Source organism: Papio anubis, chromosome 10, assembly GCF_008728515.1.
Source record: "Papio anubis isolate 15944 chromosome 10, Panubis1.0, whole genome shotgun sequence".
Taxonomy (NCBI): Eukaryota; Metazoa; Chordata; class Mammalia; order Primates; family Cercopithecidae; genus Papio; species Papio anubis.
In genome coordinates, this window is record NC_044985.1 from 114,567,069 (window position 1) to 114,593,095 (window position 26,027).

The 26,027-nt window shown below is 41.2% G+C and overlaps 1 protein-coding gene across 3 annotated transcripts in view; it reads left to right on the plus strand.

The window, feature by feature from the left end:
* Window positions 1–25,703, plus strand: part of CAB39 (calcium binding protein 39) — a 108,148-nt gene extending 82,445 nt beyond the window's left edge. For all 3 annotated transcript variants that reach the window (XM_031651598.1, XM_031651599.1, XM_021924106.2), the window contains 5 exons: window positions 3,423–3,591; window positions 14,936–14,995; window positions 18,688–18,753; window positions 22,401–22,544; window positions 23,157–25,703. In XM_031651598.1, the coding sequence (XP_031507458.1) occupies window positions 3,423–3,591; window positions 14,936–14,995; window positions 18,688–18,753; window positions 22,401–22,544; window positions 23,157–23,345 (628 nt within the window). In that variant the 3' untranslated portion in view covers window positions 23,346–25,703. The remainder of the gene's footprint in view (window positions 1–3,422; window positions 3,592–14,935; window positions 14,996–18,687; window positions 18,754–22,400; window positions 22,545–23,156) is intronic.
* Window positions 25,704–26,027: the final 324 nt, after the last annotated feature.

The window sequence follows — 26,027 nt, forward strand, 5'->3', positions numbered from 1 at the left end:
CTCTGAGCTCTCTTTTAATCTGTAATAGTTAATATTATGCCATTTCTTTGTTGAAGCCTGGATTGGTGGTTTTGTAGAAAAATCATGTATTTTAGACTTGGCATTCCTGTTGCTTCTGTAACATGTTCCACTATCCACTATTGATTTAAGTGGTGGATAGTTAGATCTGGCTTTTTTTAAATTAGATTCAGATTCACTTTGAGGGGGACAGAAGTTCATGGATGGTGCTATGTGCTTCATATTGGGTAGCACTGGTTATCCCACTGCTGGTGATGTTGGGATTGACCAGTGGATGCAGGTGTTCTCAGTCTGTAATCCGTCCATTACAGAATTCTCATTGACCTTTCGCCTCCTGGTTTTAGTTTCCATTGAGAATCATTGCCTAGATTCAGAATGGCAGTTTCCTGATTCTGTTATTTCTTCTTCATATAATTAAATTGTTTTTATAAAGAAGAACCTTTCCTCCTTGATGACTTAGTTATCCCAAAATAGTCTCATTTTTTAGTATAATCAGGTATTATTTTTTAGTATAATCAGTTGGTGACCTGGCCACTTCCTTAGATAAGTATTGAGTTGTTTTAAGGATCATTATACACTCAAGTTTTTGTCTTTTTAAAAATTACATTTGATATGTCTCAGTCGATTCCAGTCATTACTTTCTTGTGTCCAAATTGCCCCATCTTTGGCCCTTGGGAGCTCCTTCAAGTTGGCTTCTGCGTTCTTTTGGCAAGACCCCATCAGTCTGTGATAGCTTCCTTGCTTTCTGGCGTAGGATGACCATCTTGCTCGTTTTGTACGAGTCCTGCCAGACCTGGAAACAGCCATTTCTTCAAGGAGCACTGTGAACTGCATTTTAAGATTTTTGTACCTTTGTCGATTAATTTAAACTGCTTCCATACAGTGTGATTATCTTCTTAGGCTGTAAGTACTTCTATGGTAGATGTTTATTTGGGGGGCCATGTTGCTAATATTAGCATGCATTTGAAGTCTTATTGCTGGTGTTAGACTGCATTTGGAGGCGATTTTTTTTACTGGCAGTTTACATGTTAATATGCTGTTCACTCTAGTGCTCACAGGTTATACAGCATAACTGTTTGCCTTGTACTTGTTTATGGTTTAATCATTTAGACAAGCTTGACAAGCCTCCATCAAAACCTGCTCAACTTGTTGTACCAAACTGTCTTACCCTTGTCCTTCCTGCCTACTAAAGTTCAGCAAAGATGAATTGTATGATCAGCCATTTTGTGAGCAGATATTTCCATCAAGTAAGAGCCGGTCAGCATTCTAGCTGCATGCCTCCACTGATGCCAAGGAGTGTGGTTTTATCTTGTTGAGGATCTATGATGTGTAAGAGGACACCACTACTAGATAACAAATGAGTACTACAGGATTTCAGAGGATAAAATGTGGTTTGAGTTAATAAGGCAAGGATTGATAAAAGGATAGGACTTAAGATGGGAATTCCTAGTAGTTTAGAATTTACATAGGCAGAAAAGAGAGAGAACGCATCCTAATGGCATATGACTGGGAACAAAGGTATAGGGGCAGGAATGAACATAACATGATTGGCAGCAGTAAGGAGAAAATTTGAAAGTTGTATGGCAGGGTGGGAGGTGACATTGTGCTATAACAGGAGATCTAATGAGGGGAAGACTGGACAGTTAAGTCCAGAAGTTTGTGTTTATTTGATTAGCTAGAAGAAATCATTTTAAGCTCCCAAGCTGGAAATGCTGTTGATACACTTGTGTGTTGGGTAGATTTATTATGACAGAGCTTGAACAAAGATGCTGGCTAGGAAGCATTTGCAATTGTCCGGGTATGAATAAATGTAGCAGTGGGAATGGATAAAAACAAATGAAACTAAGATAATCAGAGAAATATTTTTTAAAGCCTTTGAAGGCTTTCAAAGCCTAACATTGAAGGTGGGAAGATTTGGAGTAAAGAAGGAAAGGTTTAGAACTGGGCTGTCCAATATAGTAGCTTCTAACCACATGTAATTAATTGAAATTAAATAATATTTACGATTCAACCCCACAGTCACACTAGACAAATTTCAGGTGGTCAGTAGCTGTATATGGCCAATCTCTCCATAATGAACAGCACAGATACAGAACATGGAAATTTCTGTTAAACCTGGTTTAGAACTGGATGACTGAAACAAAATAATGATGCCAAATTATAGAAATGAGGAAGCAAGCGGGATGGGGGTGATTTTATGGAGGGGGATGAGATTTGATTTGAGACACGTTGAGTTTATGGTAGCGCTTTAACGGAAGTTGTCCACGGGCAACAGAAAGTGCCTAATTCAGGAGTAGACATGGAGGTGGGGTTAGTAGTCGTGGTGGGAGCCATGAGATTGTATGGGCTTTCATTAGCAGGTTGTGGGATACAGGTAAAGACCTCAGCCAGGCAAGAAATAGGAACAGTCAGAGAGATAGAAAGGAGAGAACCGTGAAATGTTTTATTTTGGTTTGGTTTTTTACAGCCTGTCAGGACACTTGAGTAGAAGACTCTATTTAGCCAAGAGGGAATCTTTGCTGGCCCGTTATTTATTTCGCTAGTGTGTTGGGAAATGGAATATGACTACAAGAAACTAGAGGAGAATGTGAGGTGGAAAGAAAGCCAGTGCATGCAGCTTGAGAGGAAGTAGAAGAGAGCGATGTGTTTGAGGGGGCGGAAGAGGCCAGTCAGAGGGCCTGTGCACATCCGAAGGGGAAATGCCTCTTGCTTGGCTGAGAGGTGTCTCTCTAATGGCAGGGGAGGAGAAGCCAGAGACATGGGGATGAGCATAGGGAAGGCTATGTGTGGAGAGCTGACGAAGGGGGGGCCGCCTGCTTCGTCGCCCCTGGGCTCTCTGATGGGGACCCTTAGTGAAGTCCTCAGGAGGAGGCTTATCAGCTTGGTGGTGTTTACATGTGGCTGAGAGTCTCCAAGTACTATCTTGAGTATTGAATTAAAACAACAAGGTATAAATTCTATATATTTATAGACCTATGTAGAGACTCTGAATTTGGGGAAATATTTTGTCTTCTGTGTTTTGATTTAGCTTTTGGTTTTTCTGAGTGTCAAGAGCACCATCTGTAAAAGCTAACCCCTGTATAGAGTTATGGTATGACCCGAAATACCTCTCTTGAAATCTTTCAGCTTAAATAATGAACCTTTAGTCACACAGTCACTCGTATGGCTATTTTTCTTTGGTTTAAGGTGGTCATCACCAACTAGTGTGTGTTTGCACTCTGGAATCAGTTTACTTGAGCACATGCTCTACAGAAATACCTTCTGTAATCTGCGATGGTCATTTAGTTAGGATACATGTCCGAAAACTTTCTGCCCTAAAAGTTTGAACTGTTCAGTGTTGGAGTTTTGAAAGAGCAATCATGTTTGTTTGTTTGTTTTGTTTGTTTGGTTTTTTGTTTTTGCAGGTATGAATCTCCAGAAATAGCTCTAAATTGTGGAATAATGTTAAGAGAATGCATCAGACATGAACCACTTGCAAAAATCATTTTGTGGTCGGAACAGTTTTATGATTTCTTCAGATATGTCGAAATGTCAACATTTGACATAGCTTCAGATGCATTTGCCACATTCAAGGTAACATAAAAACTGTAGAATTCTAAATATGCTTGAAAGTCAGATTAACAGGTGTGCTGTTTTTCTAAACCTTCGTTGCTCTCCTAAATCTACACGTGGCTGCCCTCTAGTGGGAAGAGAAAGATACATTTTATATGTGTCTGTGTGATAGAGGTATATGCAGTAAAGTCACAGCTTTAAAAGGGTGGAAAAGTTAGATTCTAAAATATATCTAAAAGACAAAAGTCCTGTGTGGTCAACATTTTACTTTGCTGTTAAATTATAATTAAGTATGATATACTGTACAGCATGTGTAACAACCGGGTTTTCTCCTGTGTTGAAACATTGTGTAGCAGTTTCTTTGGTTAAGCACCAGATGAAGTAGTTGGCTTCTGTTCAGGTTTGTGTTAATTTGGAATATACACTTCATGAAATACTAGGACCACATTCAGGACAGAGATACATTGTAGATAGGCCCGAGGAAACAGTGGATTCACCTCTCCCATCTCCTGCTCACACTGGATCATGTCTATTAAATGTAGTGCGTGGACAGAATCACCTACACTATTCAAATCATAATGTATCTTCCCTGCTCCCCCATCTGCCTTTCCTCCCTTGGTGTATATTTGTATAAATTAAATACATACATGATGTGATATCACTGTACAACGTGTAGATTCTTGTTTTGAGTTACAAGGTTCTGTGCTGTTTACAATCTATGAATAAAGCAGGAGTCTTTTACAATGAGAGCAAGCCTTTGTAGCCTTATATAAGTTGCCTAACCTTATGAGTAAATATTTAGAGCTATTTTAATATAAACCAGTACTTGCCAGGCGCAGTGGGTCATGCCTGTAATCCCAGCACTTCAAGAGGCTGAGGCAGGGGGATCACCTGAGGTCGGGAGTTCGAGACCAGTCTGACCAACATGGAGAAACCCCGTCTATACTAAAAATACAAAATTAGCCGGGCGTGGTATCGCATGTCTATAATCCCAGCTACTCGGGAGGCTGAGGCAGGAGAATCACTTGAAACCGGGAGGCAGAGGTTGTGGTGAGCCAAGAATCACACCATTGCACTCCTGCCTGAGCAACAACAGTGAAACTCCATCTCGAAAACAACAACAAAAATACATATATATATATGTGTGTGTGTATATATATACATACACCAAAGAATACACACACACACACACACACACACCCCAGTATTTAGCATACTGATATGCAGACAACCATGCTCAGAAACCATGAACACTATCACAGTGAGAAGTGGCCACCTTTCTTGGAGGGTTCAGTTTCATGATTTTGAAGAGCCCCTGAAATAATGAGAACACACTTTGGTGTCTGGGTGAAATATGTCCCACCTCAGTGAATGAATGCCCTAAAGATAGGATGAAACCTGGGGACCTGATCATTGATCATTAGGGTTTTACCTTGAATGAGAATCAGGTCATAGTATGAGAGGCCCCCAGGGATTTATTGAATGAGAATCAGGTGATAGTGTGAGAGGCCCCCAGGAATTTATTTCCCAAAACTCTTAAAAGAGGGAATCAAAAGCCTCAGGTGAGGCCCCAGATACTTGTATGTAAGTGTACAAAGCAAAACAAAATGAATTTGAGATTATAACATAGAGTGGTCAATATGATGTCTTAGGTGTCACCACAGTTGGTGGGCTAGGACTCATGCTTATAATACATCAGTGGAAGGTTATGCCTCATTCAGAAGCAGCAGACCCACCATGAAGGACAGTGTAGCAGCACCATGTGTCAAGGAGAGATACCCCTGTGTGGAAGGACAGCCAGGAGCCTGAGGGTGGCAGCACTCTGGGCACATGAAAGTGAGGGAAGAGGATTGAGCAGCAGTGGTGTGGGAGAATGCAGCAAGACGCCTGACCCTGTCAGGATGTGAATGACATGCTTCCGGCACAGATGGCAAAGGTGGCTCAGAGGTGAGAGAGATGTGCTGACTACGTGCTGGAAATGGGATTTGCAGTGAGTCTTGTCTGGCCTGGCTGATAATTTCATTTCAGTTAGGGCTACTTCTTTTGCTAATTCTCACCAAGGAGAAAATGACAGTGAGGGATCACTATGGGTAAAGCAGCCCTCTCAGGTCATGGTAGCCAGAGAGGAAGACTGGGCAGCCAGGCAGGTCACGCCTACTTGATAAAGAGGAAGCTTCATAAAACAAGGTAGTGTCCTAAGGGTGAGCTCTGGAAGAGAAAGCACTGGGGAGCCGGCCTGGACTGTGCATCTCAGGTGCTCTTGATTGCATGGAAAGGAAGGAGCTGAGAGGAGAGGCCCCCAAGAAGAGGGTTCTCCAAGAAACAAGATTAAGCAGAGTCTACAGCCAACACAACACATGAGAGAGAGGACAGACCTCCTGTTGTAATCTCAGGGTGGCTAAACTAGCAGACAGGTGAAAGTCACCTTCCTACTCCTCCCTGAAAGAAATTCCAGTCAGGGAAGAAAGGAAGACCAGCAGGAACAGCCTCACAGCTGTACACCAGAGGCACTGACAAGGAGGGACGCGGAGCTGCTCCTCTCCTGCCTTGCTGCTAGTCTCCTCTTTGCAGAGAATATTTTTATAATGGAAAAGGAGAATAGATCTATGGTTCATGCTTTCCTTTGAGAATGTGGCAAGAGCGCACTCCCGGAAAATGTGCTCTACACACAAAAATTTCCAAATACATGTGGCTCATCCATAGCTCTGGAACAGGTGCTGAGTCTTAAAAGGAAATTAAAACTGCTCTAGGCCAGGCACGGTGGCTAACACCTGTAATGCCAGCACTTTGGGAGGCTGAGGTGGGTGGATCACCTGAGGTCAGGAGTTCAAGACCAGCCTGGCCAACATGATGAAACCCCGTCTCTACTAAAAATACAAAAATTAGTTGTGGTGGCATGTGCCTATAGTCTTAGCTAGTCAGGAGGCTGAGGCGTAAGAATCCCTTGAGCCCGGGAGGCAGAGGTTGCAGTGAGCCGAGATCACGCCACTGCATTCCACCCAGAGCGACAGAGTGAGACTCTGTTAAAAAAAAAAAAAAATGCACTCTAAATATGTCCAAAATGCATAGCTTGAATAAATGGATACTCAGTAAACCAGATGGCCAAATATTTGTTAATTTTTTTTCTTTTTTGAGGAATTAAGGAGATGGGGAGGGGCATTAGAAAGCCAAAAATATGTTTTCAATGTTCTAGAATAAATGAAGGTAGCTTCCCCAAACTGCGCCTGTATAACGTTCTAGAAAGTATTTCTAAAGAGATGGTTTCTGCCACTCAAAACCGCACAACTACATGGAAACTGAACAACCTGATCCTGAGTGACTGCTGGGTAAATAATGAAATGAAGGCAGAAATAAAGATGTTCTTTGAAACCAATGAGAACAAAGACACAACGTACCAGAATCGCTGGGACACATTTAAAGCAGTGTGTAGAGGGAAATTTATAGCACTAAATGCCCACAAGAGAAAGTAGGAAAGATCTAAAATTGACACTGTAACATCACAATTAAAAGAACTAAAGAAGCAAGAGTAAACACATTCAAAAGCTAGCAGAAGGCAAGACATAACTAAGATCAGAGCAGAACTGAAGGAGATAGAGACACAGAAAACCCTTCAAAAAACCAGTGAATCCAAGGAGCTGGTTTTTTGAAAAGATCAACAAAATGGATAGACCGCTAGCAAGACTAATAAAGAAGAAAAGAGAGAAGAATCAAATAAACACAATAAAAAATGATAAAGGGGAGATCACCACTGATCCCACGGAAATACAAACTACCATCAGAGAATACTATAAACACCTCTACACAAATAAACTAGAAAATCTAGAAGAAATGGATAAATTCCTGGACACATACACCCTCCCAAGACTAAACCAGGAAGAAGTTGAATCACTGAACAGACCAATAACAGGCTCTGAAATTGAGGCAATAATTAATAGCCTATCAACCAAAAAAGTTCAGGACCAGACGGATTCACAGCCAAATTTTACCAGAGGTACAAAGAGGAGCTGATACCGTTCCTTCTGAAACTGTCCTATCAATAGAAAAAGAGGGAATCTTCCCTAACTCATTTTATGAGGCCACCTGATACCAAAGCCTGGTAGAGACACAACAAAAAGAGAATTTTAGACCAATATCCCTCATGAACATTGATGCGAAAATTCTCAATGAAATACTGGCAAACTGAATCCAGCAGCACATCAAAAAGCTTATCCACCAAGATCGAGTTGGCTTCATCCCTGGGATGCAAGGCTGGTTCAACATACACAAATCAATAAATGTAATCCATCACATAAACAGAACCAAAGACAAAAAACACATAATTATCTCAATAGATACAGAAAAGACCTTTGACAAAATTCAACAGCTTTTCATGCTAAAAACTCTCAATAAACTAGGTATTGATGGAATGTATCCCAAAATAATAAGAGCTATTTATGACAAACCCACAGCCAGTATCATACTGAATGGGCAAAAACTGGAAGCATTTCCTTTGAAAAGTGGCACAAGACAGGGATGCTCTGTCTCATCACTCCTGTTCGACATAGTGTTGGAAGTTCTGGCCAGGGCAGTCAGGCAAGAGAAAGAAAGAAAGGATATTCAGTTAGGAAAAGAGGAAGTCAAATTGTCCCTGTTTGCAGATGACATATTTAGAAAACCCCATCATCGCAGCCCAAAATCTCCTTAAGCTGATAAGCAACTTCAGCAGAGTCTCAGGATACAAAATCAATGTGCAGAAATCACAAGCATTCTTATACACCAGTGACAGACAAACAGCCAGTGGAACTCCCATTTACAATTGATACAAAGAGAATAAAATACCTAAGAAGCAAACTTAAAGGGATGTGAAGGACCTCTTTAAGGAGAACTACAAACCACTGCTCAGTGAAATAAAAGAGGACACAAAGGGAAGAACATTCCATGCTCATGGATAGGAAAAATCAATATCATGAAAATGGCCATACTGCCCAAGGTAATTTATCGATTCAGTGCCATCCCCATGAAGCTGCCAATGACTTTCTTCACAGAATTGGAAAAAACTACTTTAAAGTTCATATGGAACCAAAAAAGAGCCTGCATTGCCAAGACAATCCTAAGCACAAAGAACAAAGTTGGGGGCATCATGCTACCTGACTTCAAACTATACTACAAGGCTGCAGTAACCAAAACAGCATGGCACTGATACCAAAACAGAGATATAGACCAATGGAACAGAGCAGAGGCCTCAAATAATACCACACACCTACAACCATCTGATCTTTGACAAACCTGACAAAAACAAGAAATGGGGGAAAGGATTCCCTATTTAATAAATGGTGCTGGGAAAACTGGCTAGCCATGTGTAGAAAGCGGAAACTGGATCGCTTCCTTACACCTCATACAAAAATTAATTCAAGATGGATTAAGACTTAAATGTTAGACCTAAAACCATAAAAACCATAGAAGACAACCTAGGCAATACCATTCAGGACATAGGCATGGGCAAGGACTTCATGACTAAAACACCAAAAGCAATGGCAACAAAAGCCAAAATAGACAAATGGGATCTAAACTAAAGAGCTTCTGCACAGGAAAAGAAACTACCATCAGAGTGAACAGGCAACCTACAGAATGGGAGAAAATGTTTGCAATCTATCCATTTGAGAAAAGGCTAATATCCAGAATCTACAAAGAACTTAAACACATTTACAAGAAAAAAATCAAACAACCCCATCAAAAAGTGGGCAAATGATAAATGTGTCCCAGCGATTCTGGGACCTAACAGACACATGAAAAAATGCTCATCTCTGGTCATCAGAGAAATGCAAACCAAAACCACAATGAGATACCATCTCACACCAGTTAGAAAGGCAGTCATTAAAAAGTCAGGAAACCACAGGTGCTGGAGAGGATGTGGCGAAATAGGAACACTTTTACACTGTTGGTGGGAGTGTAAACTAGTTCAGCCATTGTGGAAGACAGTGTGGCGATTCCTCAAGGCTCTAGAAATAGAAGTACCATTTGACCCAGTGATCCCATTACTGGGTATATACCCAAGGGATTATAAATCATGCTACTATAAAGACACATGCACACGTATGTTTCTTGTGGCACTATTCACAATAGCAAAGACTTGGAACCAACCCAAATGTCCATCAATGATAGACTGGATTAAGAAAATGTGGCACATATACACCATGGAATACTATGCAGCCATAAAAAAGGATGCGTTCGTGTCCTTTGTAGTGACATGCATGAAGCTTGAAACCATCATTCTGAGCAAATTATTGCAAGAACAGAAAACCAAACACCACATGTTCTCACAGGTGCAAATTGAACAATGAGAACCCTTGGACACAGGGCGGGGAACATCACACACCAGGGCCTGTCGTGGGGTGGGGCATTAGGAGAAATACCTAACATAAATGATGAGTTAATGGGTGCAGCAAACCAACACGACACATGTATACATATGTAACAAACCTGCGAGTTGTGCACATGTACCCTAGAACTTAAAGTATAATCCAAAAAAAAAAAAAAAGATGGCTTCTGAGCATTTTGGAAACTGTACCCACAGCCATCGTGGATTCACTAAGAGGAGGTTCAGTCATATTGATCTCATAGGTACTGGTGGATTGGGGAAGTAAAAGGGCATGGCTGCCTGGGTTCACACCAGCTCTGCTGCTGATTTAACCTCCAGTCTCTTCATCTGTTGAGATGCAGGTAATAACATGACCATATCAGTTGTTATGCCTTCACACAGTGTCTGTGCAATAAACATTAGCTGTTAGAATTACTCCTTCATCACAATAAAGGATATGCTAGATGTTGTATAATTCTACAAATCTGTTTTCATAGAAACAGTAAAAAGGCTGAGCTAGATGGAGTTTCGGTATAGTGATTCACAACCAGTTGTATGTTATATCCATACACTACTTGCAAGTTTCACCCTGCAGAGAAACTTCTAGTGAATTTCCACGGGGCTTTCCCCACCCAGCTGAACGTTTTTATTAGTGACTGAAATAAAGGGTGACAAGGCATACTTATCAAATGTGTAGATATTAGCCATGAAGGTAAGGAGAGCAGATAACAGAGGACCCCAAAACTTAGAAAGGTTAGAGAGACCAGAATATAGCAGGATGAAGTTAAATGCAGTAACTGAGGTCTTCCACTGGAGGACTCAACTGTATAAAATATGGGATGGAGGAATAACAATAATTAATAGGAAATGAGATACTCAGTATAATAATTACTAGAATGTAGATAATTTCATATCATACTCAACCCTAGGAAGGAAGTGTTGTTATTACTGACTTTACAGATGAGGAAAGTGAAGCCTAGAGATTTTGACTGAAATCAGACAATAAATGGGGAAGTCAGACTTTGGACCCAGGCAGGCAGGCTACCAGAGCCCACTTTGAGTAAACAATTTTGAATACCTCCAATACAATTAAGCAGTTTGGTAATGCATCCCCCAGAGCTCCATGTGACCAGGTAGTATGTGACCTAAGGAGCTAACTGATAGTCTCACTCTGCTATGAGCTTATCAGGTAACAACACATAAATGTGTTCCATTCCAGGCGCTACACTTTAAGAGGCACATAGACAAATAGATGACTTTCAGAAGACAGTAGTTGGTGAGGGAGACTCAGAACCCTGTCATTCGAGGAGTGGTTAAAGGAACTGGACGTATTTAGCCTGGAGAAGAGAAGACTCGGTAGGGACCTGCCATGAGAGCGCTACTTGTATTTGAAGTGGGGTCCCATAGAAAATGGACAAAACATGCATCTGTCGGCTCTGATGGTTCCTGGAAAGTACTTGGGGATAGGTCTGACCCTAGCACAGGAAGAACTTTCTCACTCTAAGAGCTCCAGAGGTGAACCACACAACTGGGAGAATTGAGTTCCTTGTCCTTAGACATAATCAAACATCAAGTAGGAAATGGGGCCAAATGGTTTGCCAAGATGAATGTGAAAATCAGCCCCCTGGGTTAGCAGGATTTCTTCAGGGATCCCAGGGCTGTCTTAGTCACATGATGTTTCGGCCCAAACTCAAGCTTTTAGGAAGCTTTTAAATTCAGCCCACCCTAAAAGTTGGCTGCTCAGTCTGCTGGACTTGGGAAATGATCCCTAGTCTTTCTTCCATTATACAAGGGCCTGCCATAGACTGGAATTCAGATAGATGGAAGATCAAGAATCCTTTTATTCTCACCTCTGCCGACTGACCTTGCAACTCTGCTGTTCTGGGGTCACATGCACCTTAAACTTTGCAGGTCTGCATGCCCTTTGCCCATTATGTTCTATTCTGTTGGTCTACACACAGCCCCTCCCACCCACACTCACACCAGTTTGAGCTGTCCAAAGTTTTTGGCTGCAGTCACTAGGCTAAGGTTCCTTCTCATCTGTCGGTAGATAGAGGCACTGCTGATTGTCCTCATCTCCTCCTTTTCCCAGCTTAGTATTCACCTTTTTCTCTGTGCTAGCTCTTAACAGTTGCTCTTTTCCTACTAGTGTTTTACCCCCCCAACCCCCTCCCCAGGCCTTTGACTGACCCTTTTTAACAAAGGGTTTTCATCCTGTTATGTACTGGGTCCAACTGCTCCGTGGGCAGACTCTGAGTGCCCCCTTTCAATCTCTCCTACCCCAAAGCCATTGAGATTTGATTTCTGGTTGGCAGCAGTTTCCTGAGTTTCCAGATGATAACACATAGAATCTCCCCTATATGGGAAGATGTTAGAGGTCCCCCTTTGCATGGCCCATCTGTGAGCCTCTGGCTCCTTTTGAAATACGTTGCAGAGTGAATACTCGCTTCACTCAAACTTTCAGTAAAAATCTGTTGTGCAACATGTTAACACCTAGAGGGCCTTTGCTTTATAAAGTAGATACTGTCTTCCTACCTGTTTCTAAGAATCCAACCCCAGTTGAGAGCCAGTGTCTCTCAGGACCCTCCTGCTTGGCATTCCCTTCATTATGTTATGACAGAACAGTGAGCAGCAGGTTCCTTCTGCTATACTTCCTCACACTGGCCTCCAGAACGATTTAGTCGCAAAAAGGTAGAAGCAACACTGTCTGACAGGGATCCTGACACATGAATTCCTAAGTTAACATACTCATTTGTTATTCACCAAGATTGTCAGTGCCTGCTCTGTGCCAGGCACTTATGTTACGTTATGTTATGTTATGTTATGTTATGTTATGTTATGTTATGTTATGTTATGTTATGTTATGTTATTTGAGATGAAAGTTTCACTCTTGTTGCCCAGGCTGGAGTGCAGTGGTGCGATCTCGGCTCACTGCAGCTTCTGCCTCCTGGGTTTGAGCGATTTTCCTGCCTCAGCCTCCTGAGTAGCTGGGATTGCAGGCATGCGCCACCACACCCAACTACGTTTTTGTATTTAGTAGAGATGGGGTTTCACCATGTTAGGCTGGTCTCGAACTCCTGACCTCAGGTGATCTACCCACCTCAGCTAGGTGCACTATTCTTTAGGTGTGGGAGATTCAGCAGTGAACCCTACAGACAGGCATTGCCTTGTGGCACCTCCACAAGCAGGACACCAGCCATAAACACACCACAATAGTATGTTAAATGGTGCTGTCCGTACTTGATACATTCTCCTCATGTTCCTCTCTCCTTTGCATCTGTGACCCCATGGACCACAGTAGGAAGATAACAGAAATTCTCTTACCACTTTCCTCTTCTCCTTCACCTGGAGGGGAAACGTTGTAGCACTTCTTGCCAAACTCAAGGGTACTCAGAATAAACTCCACATTTTCTAATATGTCCTGTTGAATCCTCAAGGAGAATTTGGGAAAAATTGGGTAGGTCCTTCCTGGGCATCCCTGTTATAATCAGGAAATATAACACATACCCTATCCAGCAGTTTGAGCAACTGTAAATCTTTGGGTGGGGTTAGAAACCTTCTCAAAAGCATACTTTGAAGATTGCTGAATGTGATGTTTTTCCAGACATGTTCTCTGATTTCATTGGTTCATTCGTTGATTTATTAAATATTAAGCTCCTGCTATGCGCTGGGCACTGCATAGGTGCTGGAGATTCAAAGATTAATAAAAATAGACATGATCCTGATATTTACAGAACTTACAGTGTAGTATAAGAGAGACTTGAATCAAATAATCCCACAACCAGTGTAAAGTCACAGCTATGTCTGGTGCTTTTGTGCTGGTGACCAATCAAGAGGAATCGAGGGCCGAAGGATGAACATTAGGTTACCAGGCAGTGGGGAAAGCCTGTACAGAGGCCCTTTCGGGAAGGACTTTCACAGAAAGTAGGTGACAAAAGAGCTCCCTGTGGAGTCTGGGACCTGACATCTGAAGTGAGCTATGGCACTTCCCTCGTTTGCTTGACCATGGGGCATTCTTAAAAGCATTTCTCAGAACCAATGTTTCATTTCAGCATACTTCAGGAAACACTAGTTTTTTGTAGTAACTTGGGCAACCTTCAAACATAAACAGGAACGAAAACTAGGAAAGTTGGTTGGGAGAAAGGCGATGATTGACACTATCTGTAGCAGTGGTATGAAGGACCTTGATCCATTAGTTTACCAGCTACTAGCCAGGCCTTCCTGCTGTCACTCGTTCCCATTCTCTTTCCCACCCAGTGAGACCAAGGCTAGTCCTTTGTTACCGTCTAGGTCCTGGAAGGCAGGGATCATATCTTTTTGTCTTTGAAGCCCTAGCACCTAGAATTTTACCTGGCACATAGTAAATATTTCTGAATGATTGTTCCTTGGGAACGCTGAAGAGTGAGGCATAGGTTCTATTTCATGGTAATACAAAATCAGACTGGAGGTTCACAGTCATTGTTAATTCTACATTATCATGCCAACATTCTGCTTACCTAAAACACATTCTGCCTCTAAAAAAATTTGCATTAGCTATGAACCTGAATGTGATTGAACTTAGGAGGAAGAAAATAGAGCCTCTAATCCTTTTTCTAATAAAAGAAATTTCCTCTTTCTCCACTAGGAGCGCTAAGTGGGCGTGGAATTGTTTGATACTTTACCACTACTGTTAGCTTTGTTTTTGTGTGTTTGTTTTTAAATAACCAGCCCATTTGGGGAGTGTTAACTTTAATTTAACTACAATTCCTTATTCTTTTTCTTTAGCATATATTTCCATTGCCTTTATCATTTTTTCCTTCTAAGAGCTATAGATCCATGATGACTCATCATAATCACTAAAATTGCAGTTCCAAATAATTAATGATTTTATTTTGCTTTTATAGAATCAACGTTTTTAATACAATTCATGCTGAAATGTTAAGTATGGTGATTTTTAACAACAGTTTTTATTAGATAAAATGGTGTGGAATGTTTTAGGATTCTCTTTCTTGAAAACTTGGAAAACAACTGTAAACTTTCTTTTTTTAGGATTTACTTACAAGACATAAATTGCTCAGTGCAGAATTTTTGGAACAGCATTATGATAGAGTAAGTATATGAAATATTATTTTTAAATAATAAATTATAACTTGTTAGCAGAAAGACTTAAATTAGGTTTTTGTACTAGAATATTTATTTTGCATATGTAATGTTTATAAATGGTGCTGTAGTTATTTCTCTTCTTAAACAGCTTATAGAATATTACTTGGTCAGAAGTAGATATTTTTGATTGACATACTGCCCTTTGAAGCTTTTATTGCTTTAAAAGAGGAAAAGAAAGCATTTTGCTGCTAAAATGATAGTAAAGATAGTGGGAACATTATCTGACTTTTTAACTTTTCCTTCCTTTTCCATCAGTTGCCCCACATTTCTGCTGCATACAAATAGAGAGAAAGGGAGGCAGCAGCTGATAGGATGAGAGCAGCACTGGCCAGAGGGGACGGGAGCCCGGCTCTGCTCCTGCTCTACTGCTCACTCCTTTGTGGCCATGGCCAAAGCAGTTAACCGCTTGGGGACTTAGAAGTCCGTCCTTATTGTAAAATGAGGACATTGGACTAGCTTGTCGGTAAGGTCCCTTCCAGCACTGAGTCAATGTCAGATGTTCCTGGTAATAGTGTCCTCCAGAGATTTGTCAATGATTTCCAGAGTGCTTGATAGCTTGATTTCCCTAGACCCCCACAACTGCCTCTAGGGCTGCCGTGTGAAATAATGTCTTCCGCTACTGCCAGTTCTGTCAGCCTCGGGAGGATCTTCCGCAATACCCACAAGCACTGTTGTGATGTACTGGTTTAACTACACATCGCCGAAGATTCTGATAGGTGCCCTTAGAGAGGTTGGAAGAATGACAGTGCACTTAAAATTCCTGTCTATCCTGCAAGATTTGGTTTAGATTTTAATTTTTCTACTAGTTTAAATTTTTGAAATCCTAAGTATTATTAATACTTCATTATTCACTTTGCTGTTCAAATACATTATGAGATTCTTAGAGGCAAAAATCTATGCTTTCTCATTCTTTTGTTTTTTTGTGTTTTTTTTTTCCTGTCTTTTTCCCCTGCCCTCCACTCCCAGTAAAAACATAACACAACACTGATCACACAAGTCCTTCATAAGTAGCCTCATAAATGGCTTAAAAATTGCTGGTCCTTTATTTTTATTTCAGCTCATGTATATTTCGATATGGGTGTGTTTTTTCTTGTATGTTCATTGCTTTAAAATGGCAGCCCTGTCATCATCAGGGTGTTTTTACAGTAGACAGAAGCATGGACTTGAGCCTTGGACTGCCTGGATTCTGGCTGCAAGTCTCAGCCCTACCATGGGCTAATAAGACTTCAGCAACTGCCTTCATGCACCCTCTGTGCCTTCAGGGTCTTCCACCCTGAAGAAGGTTCTTCATAGTACCTGTCTACTGGGATCATCATGAGGATTAGATAAGAATGCATATGTGACATGCATGGCATAGTGTCTGGAACACAGGAAGCATTTAGTAAATGTTAGCTCATTTATCATCACCACAAAGATTTTTCAACATACTAGTAATTTAAGGCCTACCAGAGACACAGACCAGCTAATTTCCAAGACATTTGCTACAGTGAAATCTATTTAATCTTGCAGTAAAATAGCTTCCTACATGTTGTTAATAGATGACATCAGTTAGCAGGATTTTAGAAAAATGTATGTGAGGCAATTAATAAATATATAGAAAGCAATCAGATCTTACAGAGGGAGAAACCGTGGGGGATGTGGGTAATTCAAAGCCACAGGTGAGGTTATTACACCAAAATGCATGCTCTAAATTCTGGTGCAGTTTGGCTCTTAGCTTTCTAATAACCAAAGCATAGAAAGAAAGAAAAGCAATTAAAAGATGACAGTATTTGTAGAGTAAAATATATACTGGCTGCTCAAAAGAAACATAGCTTTCCTAGCACTGGGACCTGAAACAGATTTCTCTCCTTGGCATTCTTAAAGGAGAGTCAAGTTACAGTGTCATGTAGTGGACTGTCATTGCCATGGCATTGCAGTAAAGAAAATGCTCAACTCCGATGCAGTTCCCTGAAAGCAAGTCTTTGAGGAGCCCAGAAGTGGGTGGGAGGACAGGTATCTAGATTTGTTACTTATCCTTTGTCTGTCCTAATTCAGAGGAAAAAAAACTAACATAATCTGAAGGAAACAGGGGCCACATACATACTCTTCAGGCAGTTCTCCATGAAAAATTTTTTGCAACCAAACTTATCCAAAGATGCAGCAGAAAATCAACTTGCATTTTCTATCAAGAACTTGAGATGTGTCTATTTTGTTACTGATTAAAAGCAGGTCCAGTTGTTTTGGTCATCAGTTTGATCATCATTTGAGAAGGTAGAGTTAACAGCTTTTTCTGAAAAGAGAGAAATCTAACTCAAATACTTACTAAATAGATGGCCAGCTCACCTCTGCCAAGAGGTAGGCAAAAGAAATAATGTATAATTCTGTGTTAGCTCTAAACCAAGAAGGCCAGAAAGCAAATTTTTGAGGCTTTGTAAGCCATGTGGTCTCTGTTGATCTCCTGTCTGTTGTTCTGTGAAAGCAGCTGCAAATAATACATAAACTTTTCAATGAATTCATGTTCAGTAAACAAATGAGCATGGATGTGTTCCAGAAAAACTTTCCACAAACAGGCAGCAGGCCATAGTTTGCTATCTCCTGCTCTAGACCACAGGTATATGGCTAATAAGGACCCATCATAAAGCATGGACACCAGTAGTTCTCTCTTGGACAGATGACAAAGCAGGCATCCTCTGGCACTCGCCATGACCAAAGGAAAGTCTCAGGAAAGCACCAAGATCCAACAGTCATACTAGTGCTGCAGACTTTTAGAATGTTTTAAACCTATATGTGGTTTAAACAGACAGGCAAAAAATAAAATCTTAAGGCTAGCTGGCCTTGTCTACTATGTTTTTTGAAGGATAGCCTTGGCCCCTGAGTTCCCGTCATTTTGGTTTTCTAACTCTCTGCTTTAATGGGCTTCTAGCCCTTACTATGCCAGCAGTGCCACTCTTGCCAGTGACCGCTGTTTTGAAGATCTAGTGGACCTGTCAGTTAAATTTGCGGCATTTTGTTCTCCCCAGGGCTTCATTCATGCTATGCCCTTCCTTTTTTATCTGCCTGGAATCTGTTCTCCCCTCCATTTCTGAGTGAAATCCCTCCCATCCGCCGGGTCTGAGCCTAAGCCCCACCTTCAGTGTTGCCCTGGTTAACACAATGCTGAATTTCTCCTCCCTTAATTTCTGTTCTGAATTATTTTCTCTCTTTGCCTGATACATTGAAAGAGCAGGTAACTTTTCTCTTTATGGTTGTGCTTTAAACAAATTGAGTTCTTGTTTATATAAAATACAAGTTTTTCAATCTGACATCAAGATATGAGAGCAGACTCAACAAGCAGAAGTGTGAGGGGTAAGGAAGTTAGGTTTTGTGCATAGGGAGTTTGGGGTGACAGAGAGGCCTGGATTTCAGCTCTCTCTGCGGGCCTGGCTGGAACTGGGAAGGGGCTCAATACCAGGAGCCCTCTTCATGGAGGGGATTGGTGGGATCACCTGAGGGTCTTAGAGCAAACATGTCAGAGGAAGACATGAAAGAGAATGGCAGGGGAGCCAGGGCAGCTGTTGGCCTTCATGGTGTGAGAAGTGTGTCCGTAAGCTAATTTACAATGTTACCTACCAGTCTTTTTTTTTCTTGCAATAACCCTGATACATGTTTTCTTATCTTAGTTTTTCAGTGAATATGAGAAGTTACTTCATTCAGAAAATTACGTGACAAAAAGACAGTCACTGAAGGTATGACATACCATTTTATATAGCTTATTTCTCTGCACCTTGTGTTTGAAATGTGGATGTGGGGAAAGGGAGATATGCAGGATGGGTCATAGACCTTTGGGGGAAATAAATACCTTTGCCGAGGGTCAAGATTTTTGCGGAAAGGGATGGAGTTGGACAGTGATCCATGTGGAGTACCTTCCAGCTTCCGAGTAAGGTGGAGACATGGAAAGGGAATAAACAGGAGTTTGAAGAAGACTTCATCTCCTAGCAGTGCCTTCTTTGAGATTTTGGGCCGTAGTCATACCAGCTAGATGAAGGCACCCAGGTGCTGTGCTCCTGGGCCGTGGCCTGGGTGGCACAGGCAGGTGTGTGAGGGTGGAGGGAGGCGATGTGCGTGTGAGGCTGTGAACCACAGACAGGGTTGGCTGCTTTGTATCAAAGTAGGATATCCTTTGCGAGTTTAGAATGTTAAATTTAAGATTTAAATTCTAGACTAAGGGTTGGCGAACTACAATCCATGGGCTAAATCCAGCCTGGAATAAAGACATGCTTATTTATTTACATATTGTCTGTGGCTATTTTGAGCTTCAGCAACAGAATTAAATAGATGCCCCAGAGACCCTATGGCCTGCAAAGTCTAAAATATTCACTGTTTGGCCCTTGATAGTTTGCTGACCCCTGCTGAAGAAAATTCTTACAGCAGTTAATAAGTGCATACCCTCCATTCTGTCAGTAAGCAGTCCCGACAGGAACTGGAGATGAAATCACGAAGGATTTGAGGGGAAAAATCATAATTCCATTCAGTTTTTTGCCAGGTCCATTTAAAATTTGACTCTGCCCAGAGTTCTTCCCCTCATACGTGTCTGGACCAATAATGACCAAGACTTTATCCAGTCATCCCCTTCCTACCGTGGGGAAATCTCCCTTGAAGACCTTATCTTTCTGTGGAAAGACTAAAGGACACCAGGAGCATCTGGAATACTTTGTGTCCTTTGATAGGAACACTCCAGCATCCGCATTTTCAATCAGCACTTTCTTTCAGACCAGCATATTCCTTCTTTCCGTGTAAGGCTGTAATTCCTACAGCAGGGCATCTGTGACAGCCACAGCTGGGGAATGGGCACCGTCCAGCCAGGCCCCTTGCTTTCCATTCATTGCTGTTGCTTGGGCCCAGCCATCCTCTTCATCTAGTGTTAGGGATCCCTAATGATTCTTTTCCCCGCCTCCCCTGGCTAGAGGATCATTTGCTATCTTTAGGGGGTTGGACAGAACTTCTTGGCAGCTGTGGGAGGAGTTTCTCTTCCCTGGACATCAGTGTGTGAGAGAGTGGAGGTTTCTGGGGCCTCTCCTGCTCTGTGATTCTCAAAAGGGCTGAGGTGTACTACTCTTGCCAGCGGTTACACAGACGCGCACAGTTCATTGGAGTCAGTATCTTCTAAGGCCACAAAGGCCAGACAGGATAGCCTTGGTTAGTAGCTTCTAAGGCTGTTGTGGGAGGAAGCGGGGGTATTGGGGAGGTTATTGGCAAATCCATAAACTTTGACCAAATGTTGGATTCTTGGGCTGTTTGGATAAGTAAGGAGAACGGCCTTCAAGACCCTTCTGCCATTCAGAATTACCAACATAAAAGGCTGAGACCGCCATTTCCAAGCCCCTAGGAATGAATGTAAAAGCAAGTCGCTGGTTCCTGCAGTTGATGTTAGCAGTGGGCCAGTGAGTGCCCCATGAACACATGGAGCAGCTTCAGCACCAGCCGTACTTTAAAGATGGATTTTAATTAATACTCTCTTTTTTGTAGCCACATTGGCATTTATTTATTCCCATATTTATGTTGCCAGCAAATTTATATTCCCTATGCAAGACTCCAAGTTTTTTAGTAAAGAATTACATCTTTGGGCGGAGTACGGTAGCTCACGCCTGTAATCCCAGCACTTTGGGAGGCCGAGGCAGGTGGATGGATGGAGGTCAGGAGTTCGAGACCAGCCTGGCCAACATGGTGAAACCCTGTCTCTACTAAAAATACCCCCAAAAATTAATTAGCCAGTTGTGGTGGCACAAGCCTGTATTCCCAGCTACTTGGGAGACTGCGGCACGAGAATCACTTGAGCTTGGGAGGTGGAGGTTGCAGTGAGCCAAGATTGTGCCACTGCACTCCAGCCTGCGTGACAGAGTGAGACTATCTCAAAAAATAAAAGAATTACGTGTTTGAAGTCATCTTCCTTCAGATTTTCTTTGGTTTCTGTGATAGAAAACACGAAAACTATAAATCACACAATACTGACTTTTCAGTCTTTGTAGTAGATGCTGGTTGCTTCTCACCGTAAGAATAGATTTTGTGATTCACATTGATATGAAACCTAATCTTTTGAGTTCTTCCTGTGAGTTCCTTATAAAGCCTAAGTAAAATAGATTTGTTTTCTTGCACATCAGCTTATGTTTTATTTAATATAATGACAAGTTATTTATCCAGAGATCAGTTATCTGGAAACTTCAAGTATATAGAACATAGCCAGAAACCCAGAAAGGAAGCAACAAAAGCAATTAAAGCAAAGACACAGCGGCGCTGTTTGCACCTTTTCTTCCCTTAGCCCTCACTCAGTCACATCTCTGCAGATGCAGGCATGATGGGTGCTTTGCACATACTGACGCTCGTTTCTCACTGCACTCTCCTGAGATAGAGGCACTGTTGCCCACCCTCATTGTACAGATGATGGAACCGAGGCACAGAGGAGTTCAATAAAATGTGCTCAAGATTACAGAGCTCACAAGAAGTAGGGAGCCAGGATTGGAACCCAGGCAGGCTGGCACCAGGGACCAAGCTCTTCACTGCTCTGCCTCTGCCCACAAGGACCGCAGCTTGGGCAGCCCCACTGCTGGCTCTGCACACTCAGCTTTGGCCAGGTTGTTGGCATGTTGACAACCTGAAGAAGTGACTGCTGGTTTTAGGAAAGAATAAGCAATGACAGTTTAAAAGTTGTGAGTTTACATGATACAACCAACTTTCCAGAAATTAGTAAACCCTGAAGTAAACAGATGTTTTTTAGCGTAATTGGTATAATTAGTGATAATGAGGGTCGGTAAGAAAACCCTGGATTATCTTCAGGAGACTTAAGAAGGAGCAGAAAAATACTTACTTGTGTAAACCTTTCTGAATTAGCTGTGATAAAATGGTACTTGTGGCATGTGCAGGGTTCATGTATGGAAAACTTGGGACACAAAACCCTTCATCCTGGAAAGTCCCGCTAAATAAAATTTTAAAATAGTTATTTTAAATTAAGCTAAGGTTTGTGGTTAGTTAACAGGAATAATCAATAGCTTTTGACCATTTTCTGAATAGTTTCTAACACAAATGCACGCTTAAAGGGGAGGCTCTGAGAGTCTCCAACTCAGGGCTAAGGGGACATCTTGAACATCCTCTACAGAGAGCAGCGTCAGGCCTCCTGTAGATTTTATCTCCTCAGGGAAAGGTAGGAAGGCATTCAGGTGGCAGAGAGAAGGCCCTTGATAGCTTTTAGTTTGTAATTCAGTTCAGTTCTTCAGTCTTTTGAGTGCCTACTAATATGCTATACTTAATGATGATTATGAAATAAATTATTTTTTTAAACTTTGATTTTTCCTTAAATTTTAATAACAATGTAAGAGTAATTGTTTAAATGTCTTCTCAGCTTCTCGGTGAACTACTACTAGATAGACACAACTTCACAATTATGACAAAATACATCAGTAAACCTGAGAACCTCAAATTAATGATGAACCTGCTGCGAGACAAAAGTCGCAACATCCAGTTTGAGGCCTTTCACGTTTTTAAGGTAGAGTATAGAACCACCAGTGATACTGTCCACTAGAATTGATCGTCGTCTTTCATTTGCAAATGACGGAAATTATTAGCCTCACTTTGGTAATCCAGGTGACTTAATTAAATTCAGTCACTTTTCATATTTGTGTGCTATGACTTTTAAACAGAAAGGTAGACCTGGAAACGGGTTACTATTTGGATTTGGGAACAAGAAAGTTTATTTATAGAGGAGTGTCATTTATCTTTGGCCTAGAAGATTATTAACTGCAAAGCAAAAGCATTTCTTAATGCTTGCTGTGGAGGTGTCATTCTTAAAATCCAGTCTGACCTCTTGTGCGGAGAAATAATTTCTGCCCGTTTTATTCTAAAATCAGAGTCTGTATTTAATACTGCACACTGTGTTGCAGGGCTGGCAGAATGAGTTTATCAGTCGTATTAGTGTTAAAACATGTAATTACTTCTCTCAGTTGTAAAATAAGGCCTTCTACAGCAAAACCTAACGACCCTGACTTCAGCCCCACCCCAGGAGAGCGTAGCTCTGTGCTTTCCTGCGCTGTGGCTGCAGCTCCGGTGTGGCTGCGTTTTCTTCTTTCTCTGTGCCTCATGTGCATTTCTCTCCATGCAGGTGTTTGTAGCCAATCCTAACAAGACACAGCCCATCCTAGACATCCTCCTCAAGAACCAGACCAAACTCATAGAGTTCCTCAGCAAGTTTCAGAATGACAGGACGGAGGATGAGCAGTTTAACGACGAGAAGACCTATTTAGTTAAACAGATCAGGGATTTGAAGAGACCAGCTCAGCAAGAAGCTTAATCTCCAATAAACATCTATGTTAAATCCAAATTCAGCGTTTGCTGTTAGCTATTCAGCATCAGGCACTCTTACTGATTCATGAGGAACATTACTGCTAATCTGCTGTTAAGTGAACGGTTTTTCATTTTACCCTTTTGTTTTTCAGTCCAGGTTGGAGATCGTAGCTGCTGCTGCTTGCACACTAGGGCACATGTGGGCTTTCTCTTGATCTTTGTGTCATTTCAGAATTCGAAGTACTACGGGAGTTCTGAACATGGCTGGGTTCATGAAGGCAAATGTATGGATGAGAGTGTGGTTTAGGAAAGAGGGCATTGATACCAGATTAGACCTATGTGTTTGCACCCATCTTTGTTGGCGATCTGAGTGCAGTGTGGCAAGTGCACACCTGGCATCCCTGCGTCAGATCGTACCCCTTCGCTGAAGGAAAATGACGCAGAGCTTTATCTGAAATCAGAGGGGAACTGTATCCAAAATGGGAGTTTGGGGGCAGATAAAGTTGACATGCGAATAAATTGATACTGAAACTTAGCAACTTCTCAAAAGTGTAAAGAAGCCTCATAAGATCATAAGGAAAATGTATATATGCTTTTCACAGCTTTCTAGAATTTTTTGACATTTGATTTTCTTGAGACTTGTAAACCTGGATATGTTGAAGGGTATTTGTTAATTTTACTTTTCGAAGATATTTTAAAAAGTAGAGCTAGCAATGACACCTTGCATTTCATTTCAACACTGCTTACAGGTTTCTTTTGTATATAATTCTTAGAATGCTCATTTCTTTTAAATGGTTTAATTTGTACAGCAGAGGAATGTCATTGTAGTAGTATGTAACTATTACCTAATACTGAGTTTTTGCAAAAAAACAATGAATGCTCATATGTAATTGAAATACTTCAGATCACATGAAAATGCTGATTTAACATTTAAGTATCACAGCATTAAAAGAAAAAAAAAGTAAACCAATCCTTTGTATTCAGTTACCTAATGGGGTGCCATCAGTAAGCTGCGATACAGCCCTGGAGCTCAGTCAGCCACACCTTCTTGCATCCTATTGGCCTTATTCATTTAAAATGAGTTAATGAATCCGCCAGATCTGTGAATGATAGAGATTATGCTAAATTAATGCTGATTCTTTGTGTGTGTGGGAAACCTCTGTAGAGCACCTTTTCTTTCTTAGACTAAGTAATCCAGTACAATAGTTGTGAACTGAATAATTAAAACTTTGGCTTCTCTTAGGAAAAGAAGACTTCCTAGTCATAGGTGTCCTATGGGGAAATTTATTTTTTTTATGTCCTGTTCCTTAATGCTGCAAATTATCAGTATTTATAAAGTAACTGATTTTGCACCACTTTTTTGTTACTGTGACCACGGCAGAACAATGTCTTCTAGACTATATCTATGTAAAGTTATTAGAATGGTATCTGTTCATTTTAGTGATACGAAGATCACAACTAACAACTTACAAATCAGAGTTTGCCAGTTCAAATTCAGCATGGCTGCAGCTGAACAAATTGATATGATTATTCTTTGCTAGCCTCTCTTACTAATGGAATTATATATTGGCCAGTAAAATGGGCCTCCCAATTGCTGTTTCAGCAGGTTTTAAAACCTTCAAGAACATCAGTTAGGAAAATAGCTCCAGAAAATACAGATGTATTTTATTTTTATTAAAATGGCAGTCTGCATCATAATTGGCGTTTCCTGAGACTGTCTTTACCAGAATCTGTGTGAAATAAGGCAATCTAGTCTCCTCGAAAAGAAAATCTCTTAGATGTTTAGGAGGGCAGACTTGGCCGTGATGTGGTGTCCTGGCTTTTGTGGTATAGTGCTGTGTGTATGGAGTTAGTGTAAAAACATGGATTACACCAAGTGGAAGAAATGTCTTCTTGCCAAGCTCATTCTTAGAACTTACACAATAAAACAGCTTCCACTTTGGCAATGATGTTGTAGCCTTTTAGGTGGAAGACAGTGAGGGGGTGCAGTGTGTCAGAGACAACATTAATGTGTTACTCTTGCATTGGAATCTGAAGGTAGTTCAGACTTCTTGGGTTTTGTTTTTAAGCAAAACAATGAAAACATTTAAGGTTGCAATGTTGCATTTGAAGTTATGATCGTTTAATATATTCATATTACCAAGACTATTATACTGGAAGTGGTTTCTCTTTGTGTTATAAAGGTTTAATTTTACATAAGGCAGTTACTTAATGTGATTTTTAACCCTTAAAAAAGTGGAGATGTATACATTTGTTAACAATGCCATGAAAGCATTTTCTTTCTCCTAAGGAAAAGTGAATTTCTTATCAGAATATCTGGCTGGCCCTGTAATTTAAATTAAAATAAAATTTTGAAGAAACAGCATTGTCTGTCTTTATGATGTATTGTAGACAGTTGCATTTGTGTTACTGTGAACAGCTTCATCAGGAGACACACAAGCCCGAATTTTGTCACCAGCTGAAAGCGGAGGGACAGTTAACACCCATTCCTGTCTGCCTTTTTCCCTGTTCAGGGGCTTCACTCCGCCGCCGCCCCCGCCCCCCAACCACCTTCATGCTCATGTTTTCCTTACCCTTCCTGAGTAAAATTATACCCTTTAATGGCACCGTTTCTTAGACCCTAACGTTTTGAGGAGTGGATCCTGTCTTTGATTCTGTGTCCCGCTGTTATCAACACTGCAAGGCTAAA